Genomic DNA, 27009 nt, shown 5'->3' with positions numbered 1-27009 from the left:
CACTGCCCACCATCAGCTCTTCACAGCCCTCCAGCTCCCTCCTTCATCAGTCCCTACACACTGGGGAAGGAGCCTCACCTCACGGCACATTGTGGTGAACTATGTGCCTGTCGGGACACGCCCCCTGCTGACTGCTCCTGTGGCTCCTCCCACAGGCCCCTGTATAAAGGAGATCTGAGGCCTGACGCTCGGCCTCAGTCTCCAGGACATTGTATGATAGACACTCACTCCTGGTTCCTTCTTCCAGTCAATAAAAGCCGATATCTCGCCTTACGTCTCAGTGTGAGTTATTGATGGTGCATCACACATCTCCCTCCTGATCCCACCTCAAGTAAACCTCCCTTAGTCTACAAGGACCCAGCCAGGAAACATCCCTCTCCTCACACCCAACGAGACTGACACAGCAAGTGACCCCTGCACCTATGCCCGGCTGTGACTAAGCTGGCCTAACACTCTAAAAAAGAGGCTACTTTAGAGACTTTGACTGAAATGTTTCAACAAATGTCAGAGAGACTCAAAAAATTGGATAAACTGGACGACTTGGAATCCAAGTTTGACTTGTTACAGAATTCCTTCGACCTGGTTAAATCTGAACTGAAAACGCTTAATCGGAAACTTGGAAGTATACAGCAGACTGTGAATGACCAGGAAATTTGTATTAAGCTACACGAAGAATCCCTGCCAGTGTTGCAGGTCACAAGAAAACTTCTAAGGAACAACTTAAAAAATACAACACGTTACTGAAGAAACTGACAGATTTGGAGACCAGGAACCGAAGGTGCAATATCAGAATTCTTGGGCTTCCTAAAAAACTGGAGGGGAATCAACCTACCGATTTTTGTGCTCAAATGCTGAAAGATTTATTCCCTGATATATTATCGGAACGACCAAAATTTGAACGCCTTCACCGAGTTACCCTGCCTAACTGGGATCCTGCCAAACCTCGCTCTATTATCATTCACTTTCATGACTATCAGATTAAAGAACAGATCCTTTGTGAATTTCGTGATCAACAGTTTCGGATCGTTCAAGATTATCCACCGGAAGTTCTAAGAGCTAGACATGCTTTTAAAGCGGTCATGTCTCATGTCTGATCTTTTTAAGCTTGGCTGTCGCCTTTCTCTCAGAGATCCGTGTAAACTCAAGGTTACTACTTCTGATAATAAGGTTGCTTGGTTTACGAAGCCTGAAAAAGCTAAGAAATTTTTACATAGTCTCCATACTTAAATTCAACCTTGAGTTGCTTGATGCTAAATGTTTTAATTTCAGGTGTTCAATCAAGTAATTGGCGCTTCGTTGATAACAAGGTTTCTTGGTTTACGAAGCCTTAATTATTTGTTTGATTTAAGTAATTGAAGCCTTGTTATCTTTCAAACTATGCAAAATATGCAGGCAGATCGCATCCAATTTTTCTTTTGCTGTTTTCCGCCATTACACGGGTTCTCTGATGTTACTTTTTCGCAGCTCTTTTTAAACAATATGTTATATTCTCTCAGTGTTATGTTGATTTTTACCTTCCTTTTGGTAACTTGACTGAAAGTGATTATGTAGGGTGTACATGTAGTAATTACTGAGGAATGAAACTGTAGGGTGTTTTGGTTCACTTTAAATTCTCTCTGATTTTTCCTATCTTTTGATTATTTATATACCTTTCGGTCTTTTACTGGTTTTCAATAGTATACTATACTTCTTACTTTTTACACCCGCAAGCATATGTTGTTTTCCTGATTGGCTTCTACTGATACTTGATTTTATTGTCTTTCCTTTTTACCGAGACTCATACTTATATCTTCCCATGGTTTTTTTTCGTAAATAGCGAACTTATTTACTTTGATATTTTGTTTTTGTATATATATATATTTACAATCGTTTATTCAGCACAGGTACACATATATATTTTCTGGAGCCACCAGAGTTTTGGGTTGGGAACGTTAGAATTAGTCTTCAGCCTCCCTTGGCTGATTTCTCTCTTTGGGGGGAACGAGGGGGGAAATGGGATCTTCCATAAAGCTGATTGGAAGTTTTTACTGTTTTATTTATTCGCCTTCTACATGTCTGTGATATTCTTTTATACATTACTAAAGGATACTTGTTGGATTCTTTTATTAATGTACTCAGTTTTAATGTGAAAGATCTAAATAACCCTGTTAAACGAAATAAGATTTTCTCATATCCGGAAACTTAAAACTCGTATAATCTTTCTTCAAGAAACCTATATTCGTAAAGATGATATTTCATGTTCTTTCAAAGGATGGAAGGGTATACATTTTCACTCACCCTCTGAATCTAGATTGAGAGTCGTCTCTATCTTGTTTGATCAGAATGTATCCTTTATTCAACATAATGTAATTTCTGATATAAATGGCCGTTTTGTTATTGTTTTGGGTAGTCTTGAGAATAAACTAATCGTATTTGTGAATGTATACGCTCCAAATACAGATGACTCCTTGTTCTTTGAATGGCTTTTCTCTTTTCTGCCTGATTTGAATCGGTATTCCTTAGTGATGGGTGGAGATTTTAATTTGAAAATATTTTACCATCTATTATATCACATGACCAGACAGGATTTATTAAAAATCGTTACTCACATTTTAATATACGTCGGTTATTGAATGTGATATATTCACCAACCAAAAAAAAAATCAGGGTGTATATTATCCTTAGATGCAGCAAAAGCCTTTGATAGGATTGAGTGGAATTATCTTAAGACCTTAGAAAAGTTTAATTTTGGGCCTAATTTTATTTGTTGGGTTAAATTAGTTTACTTGTCTCCTACCGCTCAGATTATTACTAACTCTCAGATTTCTAAGCCCTTTAAATTACAGCGGAGAACTAGACAAGGTTGTCCTCTTAGTCCTTTACTTTTTGCTTTAGCTATAGAAGCCTTCAGCCATTGAGTCTGCTCTGCCATTTTACCATGGCTGATCCATTTTCCTTTTCAACCCCATTCTCCTGCCTTCTCCCCATAACTTTTGACACCCTGTCTAATCAAGAACCTGTCAACCTCTGCATTAAATACACCCATTGATCTGACCTCCACAGCTGCCCGTGGCAATGAATTCTACAGATTCACTACCCTCTGACTAAAGAAATTCCACCTCATCTCCATTCTCAAAGGATACCCCTCTATTCTGAGGCTGTGTCCTCTGGTTCTAGACTCCCCCACTATAAGAAACATCCTCTTTGCATCCACTCTCTCCAGGCCTTTCAACATTGGATAAGTTTTAGTGAGATCTCCCCTCATTCTTCTAAATTCCAGTGAGTACAAGTCCAGAGCCATCAAATGCTTCTTGTACGATAAACCTTTCATTATCGGAACCATCCTTGAGAACCTGCTCCGAACCCTCTCCATATCAGTGTGGTGAACTACATATACCTGTCTGGACATGCCCCCCCCCCCCCCCACCTGCTGACTGCTCCTGTGGCTCCTCCCACAGACCCCAGTATAAAGGCGATTGGAGACACAGCCCCGGCCTCAGTTTCCAGGATGTAGTGTGGTGGTCAATTGCTGCTTGTTCTTTCTTCCAGCCAATGAAAGCTGATATCTCGCCTCACGTCTCCGAGAGTTATTGATGGTGCATCAATCAGCACATCTTTTCTTAGGTAAAGGGTCAAAACTGCTCACAATACTTCAAGTGAGGCCTCACCTGTGTCTTTCAAAGCTTCAGCATTTCATCTTTGCTTTTATATTCTAGTCCTCTTGAAATGAATCCTACCATCACCAATTCAACCTCCATGTTAACCTTTTGGGAATCCTGCATAAGGATTCCCAAATCCCTTGGCACCTTGGATTTTTGAATTTTCTGTCCGTTTAGAAAATCATCTAGATCTTTATTCCTTCTACCAAAGTGCATGACCCTACACTTCCCTGTACTGTATTCCATCAGCCAGTTTGCCCATTCTCCTCATCTGTCTAAGTCCTGTGGCTCCTTGCTTCCTCAACACTACCTGCACTCTGCACTCCTAAGGAGGTTCAGCTGGTCACTAACTGATCTGACAAACTTTTACAGATGTCCTGTTGAGCGTCCTAGCGGTATGAAACAGCAGTTTGAAGAAGTGGAAACAAAAGAAGCTGGAGGACTCAGGCCAAAACCTCACGGACACATTCTCCCCCCTCCACATCCCTCCCCTCCCCATATCCCCTTCCCCACATCCCTCCCCTCCCCTCCCCATATCCCCTTCCCCACATCCCTCCCCTCCCCATATCCCTTTCCCCACATCCCTCCCCTCCCCTCCCCTCCCCATATCCCCTTCCCCACATCCCTCCCCTCCCCTCCCCATATCCCCTTCCCCACATCCCTCCCCTCCCCTCCCCATATCCCCTTCCCCACATCCCTCCCCTCCCCATATCCCTTTCCCCACATCCCTCCCCTCCCCTCCCCTCCCCATATCCCCTTCCCCACATCCCTCCCCTCCCCTCCCCATATCCCCTTCCCCACATCCCTCCCCTCCCCATATCCCTTTCCCCACATCCCTCCCCTCCCCTCCCCTCCCCATATCCCCTTCCCCACATCCCTCCCCTCCCCTCCCCATATCCCCTTCCCCACATCCCTCCCCTCCCCTCCCCATATCCCCTTCCCCACATCCCTCCCCTCCCTTCCCCATACCCCCTCCCCACATCCCTCCCTTCCCATCCCCGTACCCCACACCACATCACCCCCACTACCTGTCTCTCCCACAGCCCGTCCCCCTTCACAGCCTGTCTCCCCTCACAGCCCATCTCCCACAACAGCCAATCCCCTCCACACAGCCCAGCTCTCCCAGTGGTTGCAGAACATTCCAGATATCAGAGAAGCCATAGTTTACCCACCTCTCAGTCAGCACAAAGTCCCCCTCCTTTATAACTGGCACCTTCCCCAAGGGGTTGATTTTCTGGAATTGTGCAGCATACTGTTCTCCTGTGTAGAAACATATGGCTTCAGGTCATTTTGTGTCAGTCCTGTCTCTCCCTCTGCCTTTCCCCAATCGCGTTCATTCACCCTGGCTCGTGCGTGTGTGTGTGTGCGTGAGTCTGTGAGTGTGAATGTGTGTGTGTGTGTGTGTGTGTGTGTGTGTGTGTGTGTCTGTGTCTGTGAGAGTGTGTGTGTGTGACTCTGTGTGTGTGTGTGTGTGTGTGTCTGTGTGTGTGTGTGTGTGTGTTTACATGTGTGTGTGTGTGTGTGTGTGTGTGTGTGTGTGTGTGTGTGTGTGTGACTGTGTCTGTGAGAGTGTGTGTGTGTGACTCTGTGTGTGTGTGTGTGTGTGTCTGTGTGTGTGTGTGTGTGTGTGTGTGTGTGTGTCTGTGTGTGTGTGTGTGTGTGTTTACATGTGTGTGTGTGAGTGTGTGTGTGTGTGTGTGTGTGTGTGTTTGCATGTGTGTGTGTGAGTGTGTGTGTGTGTGTGTGTGAGAGAGTGTGTGTGTGTGTGTGTGTGTGTGTGTGTGTGTGTGTGTGTGTGTGTGTGTGTTTGCATGTGCTTGTGTGAGTACCTGTGTGTGTGAGTGTCTGTATGTCTATCTGTGTCTTGGTGTGTTCCTCTGTGTGATGCGTGTCTGTGTATGCATCTCTGTGTGTGAGTGTGGTTGTGTGTGTGTATGGGTGTGTGTGTTTCTTTCTTTCAATATTTTTATTAAATTTCATGTACACAAATACAGAATTCATAAGGATACTTATTATAAATCAAAATAAGATAGCACAAAATGCACTATATATAAATCACACTGATACAATCATGGTATCCCATATTCACGATCAATCAAATAAAATACATTGAATTATGAAATACAATAATAATATGGTTAATTATATTATATAAAAAATCTACACCCACTACCAAGACAAAGCTGGTTGGTAAAAAAAACAAGAGAAAAAAGAGTACTTTACCACATTGTGTTTTATAATAATAGCCCAGATCTATACTTTAATAACAATTCAAATATTTTAAAATAGTTCAGAAAGGGTCCCCATAGCATTTGAACATCTTGGTTAGAATTAGAAATCAAACAATGAACCTCCTCTAGACTTAAACATGACATAACATCACGTAACCATTGAGCATGTGTGCGGGGGGGGTAACCTCCTTCCATTTAGAAACATAGAAAACCTACAGCACAATACAGGCCCTTTGGTCCACAAAGCTGTGCTGAACATGTCCTTACCTTAGAAATTACCCAGGGTTACTCATAGCCCTCTATTTTTCTGAGCTCTATGTACCTGTCCAAGAGTCTATTAAAAGACCCTATCGTATCCACCTCCACCACCGTTGCCGGCAGCCCACTCTCCGTGTAAAGAACTTATCCCTTACATCTCCTCTGTACCTACTTCCAAGTGACTTAAAACTATGCCCTCTAGTGCTAGCCATTTCAATCCTGGGGCAAAGCCTGTGACTATCCACACGATCAATACCTCTCATCATCTTATGCACCTCTATCAGGTCACCTCTCATCCTCCGTCGCTCAAAGGAAAAAAGGCCAAGCTCACTCAACCTATTGTCATAAGGCATGCTCCTCAATCCAGGCAACATCCTTGTAAATCTCCTCTGCACCTTTTCTATGGTTTCCACATCCTTCCTGTATTGAGGCAACCAGAACTGAGTACAGTACTCCAAGTGGGGTCTGACCCAGGTCCTATATAGCTGCAACATTACCTCTCGGCTCCTAAACTCAGTCCCACGATTGATGAAGGCCAATACACCGTATGCCTTTTTAACCACAGAGTCAAACTGCACAGCAGCTTTGTGGACTCGGACCCCAAGATCCCTCTGATCCTCCACACTGCCAAGAGTCTTACCATTAATACTATATTCTGCCATCATATTTGACCTACCAAAATGAACCACCTCACACTTATCTGGGTTGAACTCCATCTGCCACTTCTCAGCCCAGTTTTGCATCCTATCAATGTCCCACTGTAACCTCTGACAGTCCTCCACACTATCCACAACACCCCCAACCTTTGTGTATCAGCAAATTTACTAACCCATCCCTCCACTTCCTCATCCAGGTCATTTATAAAAATCACGAAAAGTAGAGGTCCCAGAACAGATCCCTGAGGCACACCACTGGTCACTGACTTCCACGCAGAATATGACCCCTCTACAACCACTCTTTGCCTTCTGTGGGCAAGCCAGTTCTGGATCCACAAAGCAATTAAGCAAGATCGCCCTCCTAGCCATAAGAGAAATAAAAACCAGTACCGCAAATGAGAAGGCTCCAAAATTAGAGCTCTTTCCTCAACAATACCAAATAAGGCAGTTAAAGGATTGGGCTTAAAATTAACTTTAAAAAGGACAAAAAAAGTTTGGAATACATCTTTCCAAAATTTTTCAAGGCTTGAACATGACCAAAACATATGAATTAATGAAGCTTCTTCGTTATTACATCTGTCACAATAAGGAGATATATCTGCAAAAAAACGAGAAAGCTTATCTTTAAACATATGAGCCCTCTGTACCACTTTAAATTGTAGGAGGGAATGATGAGCACATAATGATGAAGAATTAACCATTTTGAAAATAGCCCTCCGGGTCTCATCAGATAATGAAGTCTGTAAATTCTTTTCCCAATCTTTTTTAATTTTGTCTAAAGGAGCCATTCTCAATCCCAACAACAGACCATAAATAGAAGATATTGAGCCATTATCAAAAAGTTTCAAATTAAAAATTACATCTATTATGTTCTTATCTGGGTTGGTAGGAAATATATGTAGTTTAAATCTTAAACAATCTTTAATCTGTAGATATCAAAATAAGAGGGTACTTCATAGGTTATATGTCACTGAGGGCTGCTCAAAAGAAGGAAGAGTCCCTCCAACAAACAGATCCTGAAATTGTTTAATGCCTGATCTATCCCATTCTCTAAAAACCAGATCGGTCATAGATGGTTTAAATAAAACTTAGAAAAAATAGGACTAGAAAGGGAAAATCTCAATAAACCAAAATGTTTTCTAAATTGTAGCTAGATCCTCAAAGTGTGTTTAACCACCGAACTGTCAGATAGTTTATTTAAAGATAGAGGAAGAGAGGATCCAAGAAGAGAGGTTCCACTGAGAGGAGGGGAGATTCAAACAAGAGGACATGAGTTGAGAGTTAGGGGGCAAAAGTTTAGGGGCAGCACGAGGGGGAATTTCTTTACTCAGAGAATGGTAGTTGTGTGGAACGAGCTTCCAGTAGAAGTGAGAGAGGGTGGTTCGGTATTGTCATTTAAAGTAAAATTGGATAGGTATATGGACAGGAAAGGAATGGAGGGTTATGGGCTGAGTGTGGGTCAGTGGGACTAGGTGAGAGTAAACATTCAGCACGGACTAGAAGGGCCGAGATGGCCTGTTTCTGTGACGAAATTGTTATATGATTATATATAAGAGAAATAATAGAAAATTTCATAACAGAGTTGGCTTCCAAAAAGACTCACACTGGACAATCCTCACAATTAATATAATATAACCAGAACATAAGATTTCATATATTAGTTGCCCAATAATATAACTTAAAATTGGGTAGAGCAAGGCCTCCATTCTTTTTAATTTTTTGAAGGTGGGCTTTATTTAATCGAGGTTTTTCATTCTTCCATATATATAGGAAGAAAGAGTCAAATCTAAAGAATCAAAAAAAGACTTAGGAATAAAAACAGGTATGGCTTGAAAAAGGTATATAAACTTAGGTAAAATATTCATCTTAATAGAACTGTTTCGACCAATCAATGATAAAGAGAGAGGTGACCAATTAGAAAGTGTCTTTTTCACATAATTCTTTGTTAGAAAATTTTCTTTGAATAGGTTTTTATAATTCTTAGTGATTGTTACACCCAAATATGTAAATTGTTTTTTTTACAATTTTAAAAGGAAGGTTAATATCGGTTGGTATCAAATTATTTAAAGGAAACAATTCATTCTTACGTAAATTCAATTTATATCCCGAAAATGGACTAAAATTAGTCAGCAAAAGAAACTTAGAGGGTAAAGAAGTTGTAACATTAGATATAAAAAGCAATAGGTCATCAGCATAAAGCGAGACTTTTGGAATAGTACCTTTCCTTAAGATGCCGGTGATATCTTTAGACTCTTGAAAGGCAATTGCTAAAGGTTCTAATACCAAATCAAAAAGCAAAGGGCTCAACAGACATCCTTGTCTGGTTCCATGTTGGAGTTTAATTGGTTTGGAAATCTGAGAATTAGTAAGGACCCAAGCAGAGGGAGATAAGTGAAGTAATTTAATCCAATAAATAAAATTGGGCCCAAAATTAAATTTTTCTGAGGTTTTAAATAGGTAATTCCATTTAACTCGATCAAAGGCCTTCTCCGCATCCAAAGAAATCACACCTTCCAATATTTCCTTAGATGGTGAATACGTAACATTTAACAATTGCCATATATTAAAATGGGAATATCGATTTTAATAACTCCTGTCTGATCATCAGATATTAAAGAATGTAAAATATTTTTGAGTCTACAGGCCAGAACTTTAGATAAGATCTTAGCATCAACATTGAGTAAAGAGATTGGTCTATATGAAGAGCATTCAGTGTGATTTTTAGTCTTTTTAAGAATAAGTGGAATGGAAGCTTCATGAAAAGACTGTGGCAACCTACCCATCTTGAAGGAATCAGAAAGGGTAGAACATAAATAAGGTACAAGCAATGAAGAAAAAGACTATAAAATTCTCCAGAGAATCCGTCAGGACCTGGAGATTTCCCAGAAAACAATAAACGTATAGCTTCATTGATTTCCTCCTGAGAAATAGGTTGATCCAACTACTTTTGATTATTTACTGAAAGTCCAGGAATATTTAATTGGTCTAAAAATTGTTCCTTTCAGTATTATCTTTAACAGAATCAGGGCTATACAATTTAGAATATAATTCTCTAAAAGTGTCATTTATTTCAAAATGGTCAGTTGTCATATCACCATTGGTTTTGAAAATTTCTTTAATTTGCTGTTTAGATATAGAGGTCTTCAATTGATTAGCCAATAGTTTACTTGTTTTTTTTCTCCATGTATATAGAATTGGCTTCTATCTATTAAAAGTTGGCTTTCAATTGGATATGATTTAAGAAGATCATATTTAGTTTTAATTTCAATACGTCTTTTGTATAGTTCAGGGTCTGGTGCCAAAACATATTTCTGGTCTAATTGTTTTAATTGATTAACTAAATCAGTTCTCTCTTTATTAGCATTTTTCTTAATATGCGCAGTATAGGAGATAATTTGTCCTCTAATATATGCCTTAAAAGCATCCAAATAATAATAATTTTCTTCAAAAATAGAGTCATTTGATTCTCCAGAAACTTAAAAAAGTCCTTATCACATAACCAAGTTAAATTAAAATGCCAGGATCTGTACATATGAGTGAAAACAGGAAGCTTTAAAGATAGAAATACAGAAGAATGGTCAGATAGAGCTATTTCTTTATATTCAGTGGATCGAACTAATGGAATCATTTGATTATCAATAAAAACATAATTAATCCTGGTAAAGGAATGATGGACATGAGAGAAAAATGAATACTACCTTTCTGCTGGGTGAAAAAACTGCCAGACATTAACAATATCATACTTTGTTAGAAAGGATTGAATAAATAAAGCTGATTTATTAGGTGTGGCAGACTTAAGAGAAGAACGATCTAATACTGGGTCTAGATCATGGGTCTGGGTCTCTGTGTGATGCGTGTCTGTGTATGCATCTCTGTGAGTGAGTGTGTTTGTGTGTGTGTATGGGTGAGTATGTTTATCTGTGAGTGAGTGTGTTTGTGTGTGTATATGGGTGAGTATGTTTATCTGTGAGTATGTTTGTCTGTGTGTGTGAGTTTGTGGGTGAGTATGTGTGTGCACATGTGAGTGTGTGCATCTGCATGTGCGTATGTGTGTGTGTGCACATGAGTGTGTTAGTGTGTATGCATGTGTGTGAGTGTGCATGTGTGAGTGTTTGTGTGTGTGTGTGTGTCCCTGTGTTTTTGTGTTTCTGTGTGTCTGTGTGTGAGTGTGCAAGTGTATGAATGTGTTTCTCTGTGTTTGTGTATGTTTTGTGTTGGTATTTGTGTGTGTATGTAGGTGGGTTTGTGAGTGTGTATGTGTGAGTGTATGTGAGTGAAAGTCTGCATGAGTGTGAACGTGAGTATGAATGTGTGTGTGCAAGTGTGTGTGCATGTGTGAGTGCACGTGTGTAGTATGCGTCTCTGTGTGTTTATGAGTGTGCGAGTGTGCGTGTCAGTGTGTGTGAGTGTGTGTCTACGTGTGTCTGTCAGTTTTGTGTGTGTATGTTTTTGTGTTGGTATTTTTGTGTGTGTGTGAATTTGTGAGTGTATACGTGTGAGCATATGTGAGTGAGTGTGCATGTGTGAGTGTGCATGTTCGAGTGTGTGTGTGACTGTGTCTCAGTACATGTCTGTGCGTCTGTGTGTGTGTCCGTGTGTGTGTGAGTTTGTGAGTATGTATATGTGAGTGAGTGTGTGCATGCGTGTTTATGTGTGAGTGTGTGTGTGTAGTATGTGTCTCTGTGTGTTTGTGAGTGTGTGTTAGTGTGCATGTTAGTATGCATGTGCAAGTGTTTGTGTGTGTGCATGCGTGTCTATATGTGTGCTTCTGTGTGTGTGTGTGTGCATGTTAATGTGTGTGTGAGTGTCTGTGTATGTATTTCTGCGTGTTTGTGTGTGTGTGTGCGCGCGCGCGAGAGTCAGTGTGCATGTATAGTATGAGTCTCTGTGTGTCTGTGAGTGTGTGTGTGCATGTGTGTATGAGTGCACGCATTAGTGTGCATATGCAAGTGTTTGTGTATGTGTGTGTGTGTCTCTGTGTGTGCATCTGTGTGTGTGTCTATATGTGTTTGTGTGTTTTTGTGTTGGTATTTTTGTGTGTGTGCATCAGTTTGTGAGTGTGTATGTGTGAGTGCGCGTGTGTGGGTGTATGTGTCTGTGTATGTCTGTGTGTATGTGTGTGTGGGTATGTTTTTATGTTGGTAGTTTTGTGTGAGTGTATGTGAGTGAGTGCGCATATACTTGTTTGTGTGTGTGTCTGTGTATCTGTGTGTGTGTGTGTGTGTGTGTGTGTGTGTACATAGGGATGTTCTGGAGGAGGCAGGGTCTGTGTGGAGAGGTCACCTGTGGACAATGTGTGTCAGCCCAGGCCTCACTGACCCAGTATTTGTCCTTGGAAAGAGTCAGTGTACGTGTGGAGAGGTCACCTGTGGACAATGTGTGTCAGCACAGGCCTCACTGACCCAGTATTTGTCCTTGGAAAGAGTCAGTGTACGTGTGGAGAGGTCACCTGTGGACAATGTGTGTCAGCACAGGCCTCACTGACCCAGTATTTGTCCTTGGAAAGAGTCAGTGTACATGTGGAGAGGTCACCTGTGGACAATGTGTGTCAGCCCAGGCCTCACTGACCCAGTATTTGTCCTTGGAAAGAGTCAGTGTACGTGTGGAGAGGTCACCTGTGGACAATGTGTGTCAGCACAGGCCTCACTGACCCAGTATTTGTCCTTGGAAAGAGTCAGTGTACGTGTGGAGAGGTCACCTGTGGACAATGTGTGTCAGCACAGGCCTCACTGACCCAGTATTTGTCCTTGGAAAGAGTCAGTGTACGTGTGCACAGACACATGTGGATGCCTTGGTCTCAGAACGTTCGAGGTTCAGGATGCTCCCTAAGACTCTAGCAACGTTCCACAGAGCATTCTGATGAGTTGCATTGCTGTCAGGTGTGGAGAGGCCACTGAACAGGATCGGAAAAAGCTGGCAGCTTCAGTCAGCTCCCTCCCCATCTGTGGAGACATCTTTAGAAGGCAATGCTTCAGGAAAGGGACATTCATCTCTAAGGACCATCACCGTCAAGGACAAGTCATCACTACCATCAGAGAGGAGATTCGGGAGCCTGAGATATGCACACAACAAGTCAGGAGCAGCCTCTCCCCTCTGCCTTCAGATTTCTAAACAGACCGTGAACATGACCTAACTGTCCCTCCTTTCCACTGGGGGTTATACTCTGAATTGTAACGGTGATTTTTCATGTACCGCATAGTACTGCTGCCATGAAGCAACACGTTTTGTGGCATTTCTCAGTGATAATAAAGCTGACCACACTTGCATCTTCTCTGCTCGTGCACAGTGGGGCTGAAATGGGTTATCCAGGGAAGAAAGCAAAGGAAAGCTCCCCATGATAGGCACGATGGGTTCCCACCATCCAGGCCAAGCTCCTGATACTAATGGGAAGCAGGTTCCACACCACCGGGTTCAGCAGAGCTTATCATCCTACAACTATCAGGCTCCGGAACCAGCTTGGAGAATTTCACTCACCTCAACACTGAGCTGATTTCACAAATCAGGACTCTACATCTCATGTTCTCTGTATCACTTTTTTACTCGAAGTTTACAGTTCAATGTAAATTTATTATCAAAGTACATATGCGTCACCATGTTCTACCCTGAGATTTGTTTTCCTGTGGGCATTCATAGTAAATACAAAGAAACACAATAGAATCAGTGAAACACTGCACACAGAAACAGACAACAGCCAAAGTGCAAAAGCCAACAAATAGTGCAAATACAAAAAGAATAATAATAATTAACTCAATCTGATTACTTACACAGATGCCATAAGACCATAAAACATAGGAGAAGAATTTGGCCATCTACTCCATCAAGTCTGCTCCTCCATCAATCATGGCTGGTCCTTTTTTCCCTCTCCTCCTCAAACCCAGTTCCCGGCCTTCTCCCCATATTTAAGGCAGAGATTGATAGGTTCTTGATTGGTCTTGGTTTGAGGCCATGTCCAATCAAGATCCAATCAAGATCTGCCTTAAATACACCTAAAAACCTGGCCTCCACAGTTGCATGTGGCAACAAATTCACTACACTTTGGCTAAGGAGATTTCTCTGCATCTCTGTATTGAAAGGGCACCCCTCTATTCTGAGTGCGCCCTCTTTTCCTGGACTCTCCCACCGTGGGAAACATCCTTTTCACATCTACTCTGACCAGGTAATGCTAGAGATCTAGAAAATTATAAGACCAGCAGGAATGACCTTAAGAATAAAATTAGGAGAGCAGAAGGGGCCATGAGAAGGCCTTGGTGAGCAGGGTTAAGGAAAACCCCAAGGCTTGGGGTGAGGTTATGGTGGGACATCGATAGGATGCAAAACTGTGCTAAGAAGTGGCAGATGGAGTTCAACCCAGGTAAGTGTGAGGTGGTTCATTGTGGTAGGTCAAATATGATGGCAGAATATAGTATTAATGGTAAGACTCTTGGCAGTGTGGAGGGTCAGAGGAATCTTGGGGTTCAAATCCACAGGACACTCAAAGCTGTTACGCAGGTTGACTCTGTGGTTAAGAAGGCGTACAGTGCATTGGCCTTCATCAACCATGGGATTGAGTTTAAGAGCTAAGAGGCAATTTTACAGCTATATAGGACCCTGGTCAGATCCCACTCGGAGTACTGTGCTCAGTTCTGGTCACCTCACTACATGAAGGATGTGGAAAACATTGAAAGGGTGCAGGAGAGATTTACAAGGATGTTCCCTGGATTGGGGAGCATGCCTTGTGAGAATAGGTTGAGTGAACTCGGCCTTTTCTCCTTGGAGCAATGGAGTACGAGAGGTGACCTGATAGAGGTGTATAAGATAATGAGAGGCTTTGATCGCGTGGATAGTCAGAGGCTTTTTCCCAGGGCTGAAAAGGCTAACATGAGAGGGCACAGTTTTAAGGTGCCTGGTACAGAGGAGATGTCAGGGATAAGTTTTTATGCAGAGGGTGGTGTGTGTATGGAATGGGCTGCCGACAACTGTGGTGGAGGCAGATACGATAGGGTCTTTTAAGAGACTCTAGGATAGGTGCATTGAGCTTAGAAAAATAGAAGGCTATGGGTAACCGTAGGTAATTTCTAAAGTAAGTACATGTTCAGCACAGCTTTGTGGACCAAGAGGCTTGTATTGTGCTGTAGGTTTTCTATGTTTCTAGGCCTTTCAACATTCAAAAGGCTTGAATGAGATCCCCCACCCTTATCCTTCTGAATTCCAGTGAGTACAGATGCAGGGCCATCAAACGTTCCTCGTATGATAACCTTGTCACTCTCAGAATCATCCTTGTGAACCTCCTCTGGACCCTCTCCAATGCCAGCACACCTTTTCTAAGATGAGGGGCCCAAAACTGTTCACAATGCTCAAGGTGAGGCCTCACCAGTACCTTATAAAGCCTCAGCATCACATCCTTGCTTTTGTATTCTAGACCTCTTGAAATGAATGCCAACATGTCATTTGCCTTCCTCACCACCGACCCAACCTGCAAGTTAATCTTTAGGGTGTTCTGCACAAGGGCTCCCAAACCCCTTTGCCTTTCAGATTTTTGGATATTCTCCCCACTTAGGAAATAGTCCACACATTTATTTCTACTGCCAAAGTGTAGGAACATGTATTTTCCAACATTATATTTCATTTGCCACTTGCTTGCCCATTCTCCTAATCTGTCTAAGTCCTCCTGCATCCTACCTGTTTCCTCAACACTACCTGCTCCTCCACCAATCTTCGTATCATCTGCTAACTTGGCAACAAAGCCATCTATTCCATCATCTAAATCATTGATATACAGCATAAAAAGAAGTGGTCCCAACGCCGACCCCTACGGAACACCACTAGTCACTGGCAGCCAACCAGAAAAGGATCCTTTTATTCCCACTCACTGCCTCCTACCAATCAGCCAATGCTCTAACCATGCCGGTAACTTTCCTGTAATACCATGGGCTCTTAACTTGGACCCCTGTGGAACACTACTAGTCACTGGCAGCCAACCAGAAAAGGCCCCCATTATTCCCACTCTTTAACTTCTGCCAATCAGTCAATGCTCTATCCATTCTAGTATCTATCCTGTAATACCATGCGCTCTTGACTTGTTAAACAGACTTATGCGTAGCACCTTGTAAAAGGCCTTCTGAAAATACAAGTACACAACATCCGCTGATTCTCCTTTGTTTATTCTGCTTGTTATTTCTTCAAAGAATTCCAACAGATTTGTCATGCAATATCTTCCCTTGAAGAAACCACATTGACTATGCCTCCTCTACAACACTGGGGGAGGGCTTTGTCGAGCACCTCCGCTCCAGCCAGCAAAGGCAGAACGTCACATTGGCCAAACATTCTAATTCCAGTTCCCATCCTATTCTGACATGTCAGTCCGTGGCCTCCTGTTGTGCTAGGATGACCCTCGTGGTGCAGGAGCAACTCTTTATATTCTGTCTGGGTAGCCTCCAACCTCATGGCATGGATATTGATTTCTCCTTCCTGTAAAAGCAGTCCCTCCCCTCCCCTTATCTCCTCTTCCTCACTCTGGCCTCTTACCTCCTCTCACATGCCTATCACACTCCCCCTGAGTCCCCTCCTCCTTCTCTTTCTCCCATGGTCCAAAATCTTCTCCTATCAGATTCTTTCTTCTCCAGCCTTTGACCTTTCCTACCCACCTGGCTTCACTTATCACCTTCAACTATCCTCAGTTCCCTCCCCCCATCTTTTTATTCTGGTGTCTTCACCCTTCCTTTCCGATCCTGAAGAGGGTTTTGACTCGAAATGTCGACTGTCTATTCCTTTCCATAGATGCTGCCTGACCCACAGAGTTCCTCAGCACTTTGTTAGTTGCTCTAGACCACCACTGCTGCTTCTCTCTCCCACTCACTGAGATCACTGGCTTGATTTCACATCTGAGCAGCCTTTCTGGTCCTGCATTTCTGCCAGAATACAATCTCTGGCTGTTCTGAATGAGTATTGTTCCAACCTGGCAACAATATCTGGTTCTGCGAGATTTTTCTTATACCACTGGCCGCTCCTGACCGCTGGCACACTGCCAGAATGCATCCTCCCTGAATAACATGCCTAAAGTTGGTAACGTTTTGGGTGTTAACCATATAACATATAACCATATAACAATCACAGTACGGAAACAGGCCATCTCGGCCCTCCTAGTCTGTGCCGAACTCTTAATCTCACCTAGTCCCACCTACCTGACTTCAGCCCATAACCCTCCACTCCTTTCCTCTCCATATACCTATCCAATTTTACCTTAAATGACACATCTGAACTGGCCTCTACTACTTCTTCAGGAAGCTCATTCCACACAGCTTTCACTCTCTGAGTAAAGAAATACCCCCTCGTGTTTCCCTTAAACTTCTGCCCCCTAACTCTCAAATCATGTCCTCTTGTTTGAATCTCCCCTACTCTCAATGGAAACAGCCTATTCACGTCAACTCTATCTATCCCTCTCAAAATTTTAAATACCTCGATCAAATCCCCCCTCAACCTTCTACACTCCAATGAATAGAGACCTAACTTGTTCAACCTTTCTCTGTAACTTAAGTGCTGAAACCCAGGTAACATCCTAATAAATCGTCTCTGCACTCTCTCTAATTTATTGATATCTTTCCTATAATTCGGTGACCAGAACTGTACACAATATTCCAAATTTGGCCTTACCAATGCCTTGTACAATTTTAACATTACATCCCAACTTCTGTATTCAATGCTCTGATTTATAAAGGCCAGCGTTCCAAAAGCCTTCTTCACCACCCTATCTACATGAGACTCCACCTTCAGGGACCTATGCACTGTTATTCCTAGATCTCTCTGTTCCACTGCATTCCTCAATGCCCTACCATTTACTCTGTATGTTCTATTTGGATTATTCCTGCCAAAATGTAGAACCTCACACTTCTCAGCATTAAACTCCAAATTTGTGTTCTACAGCAAATATTCCTCACAGGCTGTAATTATTCAAAGAGCAAAGTAAATTTACTAAGAAAGTTTCATTTTCCTGCAGTTATTTACAAGGAAACAATAAAATGTAATTTTATGGAAGCTATCCAGAAAGATACAAGACTGGCAGACAACTGACGTAGAAAGAAGACAAACTGCAAACAAAAGGAATACTGAGAATATAAATCGGAGACTGCTGTGTTGAGCACCTCTGCTTCATCCAGCAAGAGCAGGATTTCCCGGTGGCCAAACAACTTAATTCCAATGCCTATTCCCAATTTGACATGTCGGTCCATGGCCTCCTCTACTGCCACAATGAGGCCACTCTCAGGGTGGAGGAGCAACATCCCACACTCCATCTAGGTAGCCTCCAACCTGATGGCATGAACGTTGATTCCCTGCTTCTGGAAATTAACCCAGGTGTGAGTTCTTCATTCCATACTCTTCAGTAACCACTGGGAGATTTCCTGAATTCCGTACTCTTCAGTAACCACTGGGAGGTTTCCTGAATTCCCTACTCTTCAGTAACCACTGGGAGATTTCCTGAATTCCATACTCTTCAGTAACCACTGGGAGGTTTCCTGAATTCCATACTCTTCAGTAACCACTGGGAGATTTCCTGAATTCTATACTCTTCAGTAACCACTGGGAGATTTCCTGAATTCCATACTCTTCAGTAACCACTGGGAGGTTTCCTGAATTCCATACTCTTCAGTAACCACTGGGAGGTTTCCTGAATTCCATACTCTTCAGTAACCACTGGGAGATTTCCTGAATTCCGTACTCTTCAGTAACCACTGGGAGATTTCCTGAATTCCCTACTCTTCAGTAACCACTGGGAGATTTCCTGAATTCCATACTCTTCAGTAACCACTGGGAGATTTCCTGAATTCCATACTCTTCAGTAACCACTGGGAGATTTCCTGAATTCCATACTCTTCAGTAACCACTGGGAGATTTCCTAATCATTGACATTTAGTGCTAAGTCTCTTGTGTCTCCAGCAGTTTTTTTTTGCTGCAGAACAGTAATCATGTTTGTTTTCTAGACACAGAAGACTCTGCAGATTCTGCAAATCCGGAATATCACACACAAAACCTGGAGGAACTCAGCAGGTCAGGCAGCATCTATGGTTGTCGGGCAAACAGTCAACATTTCATTCTGAGTCCATTTGTCTGGAGTTTTCTCAGTTTTCCAATTCTGTAGGAGAGTCCCTGGTCCTAAACATTGACTCAGTTTCTTTCCCCACATGTGCTGGCGGATCTGCTGAGTATTTCCAGGATTTTCTGTTTTGCTTTCTACAAACGTTTGTAGTTTCCAGCACCTGCAATATTTTTCTGCGGTGAAAGGCCCCCTCTCTCCCTGACATACCCAATGTACTGATCCCCTCCTGCTGAAGAGGATTGTAAGGAAAGAGTTAAATGCAATGCCCCATTGGTGTATGCTGAAAAACAATGGAAGTATGTAAGAGAAAATGGTGTTAGCATGGAGTGGGGAAGTTCAAGAGAACAAGTCCACAGCAATGTTTTGAGAAAGTTATGGGAGTGCAAGGCTTCAGCCATGATTATGGATAATGGTAAAAAATGTGTTTGTCCGGGGAAGGTGAGAGCATTCTGTGGGTGCAGGAACCAAATGCAAGGGAACATTATGGGGAATTACTTGTGTAAGGGGGTTTGAAGGGTATAAAATGGGGCAAAGGGAGGGGCAGGGGAGGGGAGGTTGGAGGGGGAGAGGGGGAGGGAGAGAGAGAGGGAGAGAGAGAGGAATAGAGGGGGGAAGAGGGAGAGAGAGAAGGAGAGATGAGAAAGGGAGAGGGATTCATCTCTTAGGACTAGTACTGGATAGAGACATGTACATATGTCGAGAGATTCAGAGTATGCCGAGAGAGAGAGAAAGCTACATGAAAGTTTGTCAGAATTCTACAGAGCAGCTTGTGTGGTGGATGATAAATGAGCAATTCAGCCATTGAGTCTGCTCTGCCATTTTACCATGGCTGATCCATTTTCCCTTTTCAACCCCATTCTCCTGCCTTCTCCCCATAACTTTTGACACCCTGTCTAATCAAGAACCTGTCAACCTCTGCATTAAATACACCCATTGATCTGACCTCCACAGCTGCCCGTGGCAATGAATTCTACAGATTCACGACCCTCTGACTAAAGAAATTCCACCTCATCTCCATTCTCAAAGGATACCCCTCTATTCTGAGGCTGTGTCCTCTGGTTCTAGACTCCCCCACTATAAGAAACATCCTCTTCGCATCCACTCTCTCCAGGCCTTTCAACATTGGATAAGTTTTAGTGAGATCTCCCCTCATTCTTCTAAATTCCAGTGAGTACAAGTCCAGAGCCATCAAATGCTTCTTGTACGATAAACCTTTCATTATCGGAACCATCCTTGTGAACCTGCTCCGAACCCTCTCCATATCAGTGTGGTGAACTACATATACCTGTCTGGACATGCCCCCCCCCCCCCACCTCCGCTGACTGCTCCTGTGGCTCCTCCCACAGACCCCAGTATAAAGGCGATTGGAGACACAGCCCCGGCCTCAGTCTCCAGGATGTAGTGTGGTGGTCAATTGCTGCTTGTTCTTTCTTCCAGCCAATGAAAGCTGATATCTCGCCTCACGTCTCCGAGAGTTATTGATGGTGCATCAATCAACACATCTTTTCTTAGATATGGGGTCAAAACTGCTCACAATACTCCAAGTGAGGCCTCACCTGTGTCTTTCAAAGCTTCAGCATTTCATCTTTGCTTTTATATTCTAGTCCTCTTGAAATGAATCCTAACATCACCAATTCAACCTCCATGTTAACCTTTTGGAAATCCTGCATAAGGATTCCCAAATCCCTTGGCACCTTGGATTTTTGAATTTTCTGCCCGTTTAGAAAATCATCTAGATCTTTATTCCTTCTACCAAAGTGCATGACCCTACACTTCCCTGTACTGTATTCCATCAGCCAGTTTGCCCATTCTCCTCATCTGTCTAAGTCCTGTGGCTCCTTGCTTCCTCAACACTACCTGCACTCCACATAACTTCGAATCATCCTCAAACTTGGCAACAAAGCCATCAACTCTGCCATCCAAATCATTGATACATGATGTAAAAAACAAGCTGTCCCAATACAGACCCCTGTGGAACACTCCTTTTATACCCTGTAAAAAAAACCTGTCACATGACCTCTACTGGTGGGAAAATGACGTCACTCCACCATCACAAGACCATTACCTCAAGTCCAGTATAGCTTCAACCCCAGTCACGTGACAAGGGTACCACTGTCACGTGTCACAAGTATGTAACAGAAGGAATACTAAGAGATAGGATCTACAAGTATTTAGATACACAGGGACTTATTGGGGAGAGTCAACATGGCTCTGTGCATAGTAGGTCATGTTTAACCAATGTATTAGAATTTTTCAAGGAGGTTACCAGGAAAGTGGATGAAGGGAAGGCAGTGGATGTTGTCTACATGGACTTCAGTAAGGCCTTTGACAAGTTCCTGCATGGGAGGATAGTTAGGAAGATTCAGTCACTAGGTATACATGGAGAGGTAGTAAATTGGATTAGACATTGGCTCAATGGGAGAAGTCAGAGAGTGGTAGTGGAGGTTTGCTTCTCTGAGTGGAGGCCTGTGACTAGTGGTGTGCCACAGGGATCAGTGCTGGGTCCATTGTTATTTGTCATCTATATCAATGATCTGCATGATAATGTGGTAAATTGGATCAGCAAATTTGCTGATGATACAAATATTAGAGGTGTAGTGGACAGTGAGGAAGATTTTCAAAGCTTGCAAAGGGGTTTGGACCAACTGGAAAAATGGGCTGACAAATGGCAGATGGAGTTTAATGCAGACAAGTGTGAGGTATTGCACTTTGGTAAGACAAATCAAGGTAGAACATACAAGGTAAATGGTAGGGCACTGAGGAGTGCAGTAGAGCAGAGGGATCTGGGAATACAGATACATAATTCCCTAAAAGGGGCGTCATAGGGTCGTAAAGAGAGCTTTTGGTACATTGGCCTTTATATATCAAAATATTAAAAGAGTTGGAATGTTATGGTGAGGTTGTATAAGACATTGGTGAGGCCGAATTTGGAGTATTGTGAGCAGTTTTGGTCACCTAATTACAGGAAGGATATTAATAAGGTTGAAAGAGTGCAGAGAAGGTTTACAAGGATGTTGTCAGGACTTGAGAAACTGAGTTACAGAGAAAGGTTGAATAGGTTAGGACTTTATTCCCTGGAGTGTAGAAGAATGAGGGGAGATTTGATAGAGGTGTATAAAATTATGATGGGTATAGATAGAGTGAATGCAAGCAGGCTGTTTCCACTGAGGTTAGGGGAGAAAAAAACCAGAGGACATGGGTTAAGGGTGAAGGGAGAAAAGTTTAAAGGGATCATTAGTAGGAGCTTCTTCACACAGAGTGGTGGGAGTGTGGAATGAGCTGCCAGATGAAGTGGTAATTGCAGGCTCACTTTTAACATTTAAGGAAAAAGTTTCGACAGGTACATGGATGAGAGGTGTATGGAAGGATATGGTCCAGGTGCAGGTCAGTGGGACTATGCAGAAAAATGGTTCGGCACAGCCAAGAAGGGCCAAAAGGCCTGTTTCTGTGCTGTAATGTTCTATGGTTCTGTCTCCAATGAACCTACATTTTCACTGCTGATATTTGGAAGAGGAGATGGTTGAAAAAGCTTTTGGACGGTTGTATAGATATAAAGGTTGAAATTAATTTTATTTACTGATACAGCATGGAAGCTGTGCTACCATTTACTGATTAACCCGCAGAGCAAGAAGCTGAAACACATGGATCCGGGGAGAAAGTACAGACAGTGGGGGCATTGGGCCGGGGTTGCTGACATGGTAGTACCGATACAGTGCTGTCTCATTCCATTTGCCTGTATTTGGGACTAGCTGAGTGGCCTGTTTGCTTGCAGTAGGACACTATGATGATGGTGTTGTGTTAGCAGGAGCAGCCACTCGCCATGGGGGTGGGGGGTCGGTGCTCTGCGTGTGAGCGCTGTCGGGTGAACTGAGATGGCCCAGCTTGGGACTCGTGTTAACAGAGAGGATGTGGGCAGATATCACACGGGATGACTGATTGGTGGAATATGAACACAACTTTAGATAATAGGGTCACGTTATGTCACATCTTTCTCAGAATCATCTAGGCCAGTGCAGATCATGCCTAGAACCTGGGCCCTGAGTCTGCTGCAGAGTTCCCTACTTCACTTCCAATGCCTTCATGTAAATAAAAGCACCAATCAGATCAGGGTTTAATTCCCGTCGCTGTCTGTAAGGAGTTTGCATGTTCTCCCCGTGACTGCGAGGGTCTCCTCCGGGTGCTCCGGTTTCCTCCCACACTCCACTGAAGTACAATAAAGATGAAAAAGTTGCAGGCAAGCTCTGTTGGTGTTGCAAGTGTGGACTGCACAGCTCAACCCTGATTTGTTTGACTCGACACAAAATGAAATATTTCACCATATGTTTCCGTGTGTGTAACAAATAAAGCTCACCTTTACTGGCCCTTGCAGCTTTATCTTCAAAAACTATTCTTACAGGGAGACTGACGTAACAAGAAGCTGCTGATACCTTCATATACTCTCTCTCTCACTCTCTCTCTCACTCTCTCTCTCACTCTCTCTCTCACTCTCTCAGTTTCTCTCACCCTATCTCACTCTCTTTCTCTCACTCTCTGTCACTTTCTCTCTCAGTCTGTCTCACTCTTTCGCTCTCACTCTCTCTATCTCACTGTCACTTGCTTTCACTTTCTTTCTCCCTCTCTCTCTCTCTCCCTCTCTCTCTCTCTCTCTCTCTCTCTCTCACTTTCTCTCTCAGTCTGTCTCACTCTCTCTATCTCACTGTCACTTGCTTTCACTTTCTTTCCCCCTCTCTCTCTCTCTCTCTCTCTCTCTCACTTTCTCTCTCAGTCTGTCTCACTCTCTCTATCTCACTGTCACTTGCTTTCACTTTCTTTCCCCCTCTCTCTCTCTCTCCCCCCTCCACCATATTTCCCCAGCCCTCACCACCTCACACACATCCTCAGACAGATGGATCTTACCCATGAACAACTGCACCTCCTTGTACTCAAAAGGAATGGCATTCTTCTTCAGGAAGATGTAGACGGAGCGGCAGGGCTGGGAGCTCAGATCTCCATACAGCTGCAGAGCCATGGCTACTTCCTAAAGCTCTTCCCCACCCAAACTAATCCCTGGGCCCTCCCACACCTGATCTCATGCCCCTCCCACACCTGATCTCATGTCCCTCCCACACCTGGCCTCATGCCCCTCCCACACCTGATCTCATGTCCCTCCCACACCTGGCCTCATGCCCCTCCCACACCTGGCCTCGTTGATTTGAATGTTTTCAGAAAGTTACTGAAGTGTACCCATGAGTATAATGTAGCTGCTTTGGTCCAGCTGGGTTTCAGTGAGTCTCTGAGAAGGACCGGCCCTAAAGACCAGAGCACAAGGGATCCAGGGAATTGAATAAATGACAGGCCTGGGGACAGCTGGCAGAGGGTGATGGTGGAGGGATATCTTAGAAGTCAGTGACCAACAGTGTAGCACAGGAGTCATCTATGTTGGTGATTTGAGTGTGGGTACAGGAGTAAGTTTGCAAATTGGAGGAAAGTCAGTGGAGGTTACAGAGAGGTGTCGGCCAGCTGCGAGAGAATAGTTATATAACACAGAATTAGGCTGTTCGGCTCAACTCATCCCTGCCTTCCTGCAAATGGCCAATGTCCCTCTCAACCTTTCCTATCCATGTAGCTGCCCAAATACTTTTTATATATGTCATTGTACCATCTCCTCTGGGAGCTTGTTTCATATAAGCACTAACCTCTGTGTGAAAAACTAAACTCAAGTTCCGTTTAAATCTCCCCTCCCCAACCACTACCACTCTAAACCTATACTCTCTATTTTTATGTTCCCCTACCAAAAACAAAGTGATCATTCAGTTTATCCCCATGGCTCATGACTGATAAGCATCTCCTTCATTCCAGGGAAACCAGTTCCAGCCATCCAGCTTCTCCTTATAACACAAACCCGCCAATCTAGGGGCGAATCTATGGAAAATAGCGCCTATGGCAAGCACTGAAATTGCGCCCCTGTCCAAACATCTGACACCCATCTTTTAGATAACTTTACCAATAATATCAGCTCAAAAATACAAGTCAAGCTCATTAATCTTTTAATTAACAGATTACGGCACTATGTGAAAATTATAACTGCACCTTCCTTGCTTTCACTGACGCAAGTTGGTCGATGATGTGATCAAACTCAGTTTCTCTTTCTACACTCAGCAGAGCAAGATCACAGAGTCTGCCTTGACCCGTGGAGGCTCTCAAATACCAAAGTATTGGTTTTAACTCGCTGAATGATCTCTCACAGCTGGCGATGGAAACTACAATGGTTAGCGTTATCTGAATAGCAATGCGAAGATTGGGGAAGATGCTCTCATCTCCATACTGAACAATAAATTCAAGAAGCTCTTCAGGCCTTGATATTTTCATGTTGACCCGCCTTGATAGCAACATTCTGCAATCCAAAATTTCTTCATATAGCTGCTGTCCACCAGCATCAGAGCTGTACAATTCGCCCAAATTTTCACACTTCTTCTTTAGGTCGTTACTGTCAGCACCGTAACACAGTCCCTCTACATCGAGAAGGAACCCAAACTTGGCGTCAGTGTCGTGTAAACGAGTGATCCTTTCATCCATTTCTCTGTGAAGATGGTCGAGTGTTCCCTTCATGACTCTTTCCATTTCTTCCTTAGCTGTTAACCCAGCGTCTCTCGAGTTCTCATCAGCCATTCGCTTCTTTTGTCTCTGACGACTTTCAACTTCAATATTCCATTCTTGACAGAGACCGACTCTTTCTTTGAGTGACTCACTGACCAACACTTCTCTTTCATCATAAAAATGATCTCGGAGGGCTTTCAAATCCAGGGCAGCATCGTGGAAGTTCATGCTAGGATTCTGCAGCCTCTTGAACACAGTCAAATGAGTACTTTATTCCAAAATCCTAGCAAAATCAGAAAATCTTAACTCAACATGCAGTTGTACAGCTGCCTTGCATCATTTCTTGTTACATTGGTCTCGTTTTCATTTTCTATCCGGTCCTGGAGAACTTGTAGTATCTCCTGAAGGTAATTGCTGATGGGCTTCACTGCTTCTGTCCTTGCACTCCACCTGGTTTCCGGGTTAACAACTCCGACTTAACAACCACAGGCACAGCAGTTTTGAGTTTTTCCCAGCGCTGTGTTGAATGAGAGAAAAACATGTAGAGAGCTTTGATGGTTCCAAAAAATGTGACCATCATTGTATCCTGCTTGGCTGCATGTACACCCATCAAGCTGAGTGAGTGATTGTCACAGTTCACAAACACTGCCAGGTTGTTTTTCTCACATTCTCTGATGAACACCACTTCTGTGTCCAGCCATCACAGGAGCGTTGTCATAGCACTGTGACCGACAATCTTGTAGCTCCATTTCGTCCTTTTCTAGCTGTTCCAAGATGTCTTCAACCAGTTCCTCAGCATCCTTCTGGCTTAAGTGGATAAAACCAAGGAAAGACTCTCTAACACGGACTGTTTTCCTGTCAGAATCAACTTCCACACACCCCACTACTTCTGACATCTGCCAAAGGTGTGCCTGATCAGGAGTTGAGTCGAACATGAGACCATAGTACTTGGCTTTACGAATACTTCTCAGTAAACTCTGGCAAGCAGTGGATGCCGTCATGTGGACGAATTCGTTCTGGACACCCGGTGAAAGATAAGATGTGGATCCAGGATGACTTTCCAAATGAGTGAGGTGTTCTTTTATGACAGGGTCAAAGATGGTCAGTAGTTTCAGTAAGCCAAAGAAATTTCCCACATTGGACTTATCGTCTAGCTGAAGTGACTTCCTGTGTCCTCGCAAAGCCAGGTTCTGAGTCGCAAGGAATTTTATGCAGTGAAGGATTCTTGTCAAGATATCACGCCACTTCTGCTTTTCCTTCTCAATCTGTGACCGAAATACTGTGTCAATAACTCCATTTCCAGCTAAATGTCTTGCCATTTCTTTCCACTGTGTGAAGCATTCCCAATGATTCTTGGCGTTTTCATGAACACTAATCCTTTCAGGTGCTTTCCACTGGTTGAATCCACTTTCCTGCTCCAATGAGGATTGGTGTTCTGACTGGGAGTAGAGAAGACAACAGCACTTCCAATTTCCCAATTTCCTCTTCAATCAAGTTTTGTTCATTGAATGGTTATTTGTTGGTAGGAAAGGCCCCTCACTGTTCTGGAAATACTTTGAACCTAGCTTTAGTCAAGTCAA

The 27009-nt window shown here is 43.2% G+C and overlaps 1 protein-coding gene across 1 annotated transcript in view; it reads right to left on the bottom strand.

Moving 5' to 3' along the window:
* The window catches only part of LOC132386070 (glutathione S-transferase theta-1-like), a 79396-nt gene extending 55500 nt beyond the window's left edge, over positions 1–23896 (bottom strand). Inside the window, exons 1-2 of the mRNA XM_059958357.1 lie at positions 23750–23896; positions 4811–4898 (exon numbers count right to left, since the gene is read on the bottom strand). Coding sequence (XP_059814340.1) covers positions 4811–4898; positions 23750–23861 — 200 coding nt within the window. The 5' untranslated portion in view covers positions 23862–23896. The remainder of the gene's footprint in view (positions 1–4810; positions 4899–23749) is intronic.
* Positions 23897–27009: the final 3113 nt, after the last annotated feature.

The sequence above is a fragment of the Hypanus sabinus genome, unplaced genomic scaffold, assembly GCF_030144855.1.
Source record: "Hypanus sabinus isolate sHypSab1 unplaced genomic scaffold, sHypSab1.hap1 H_5, whole genome shotgun sequence".
NCBI classification, from domain to species: domain Eukaryota; kingdom Metazoa; phylum Chordata; class Chondrichthyes; order Myliobatiformes; family Dasyatidae; genus Hypanus; species Hypanus sabinus.
The sequence above is the reverse complement of the archived record's forward strand: the minus strand, read 5'-3'. Positions and strand labels throughout refer to the sequence as shown.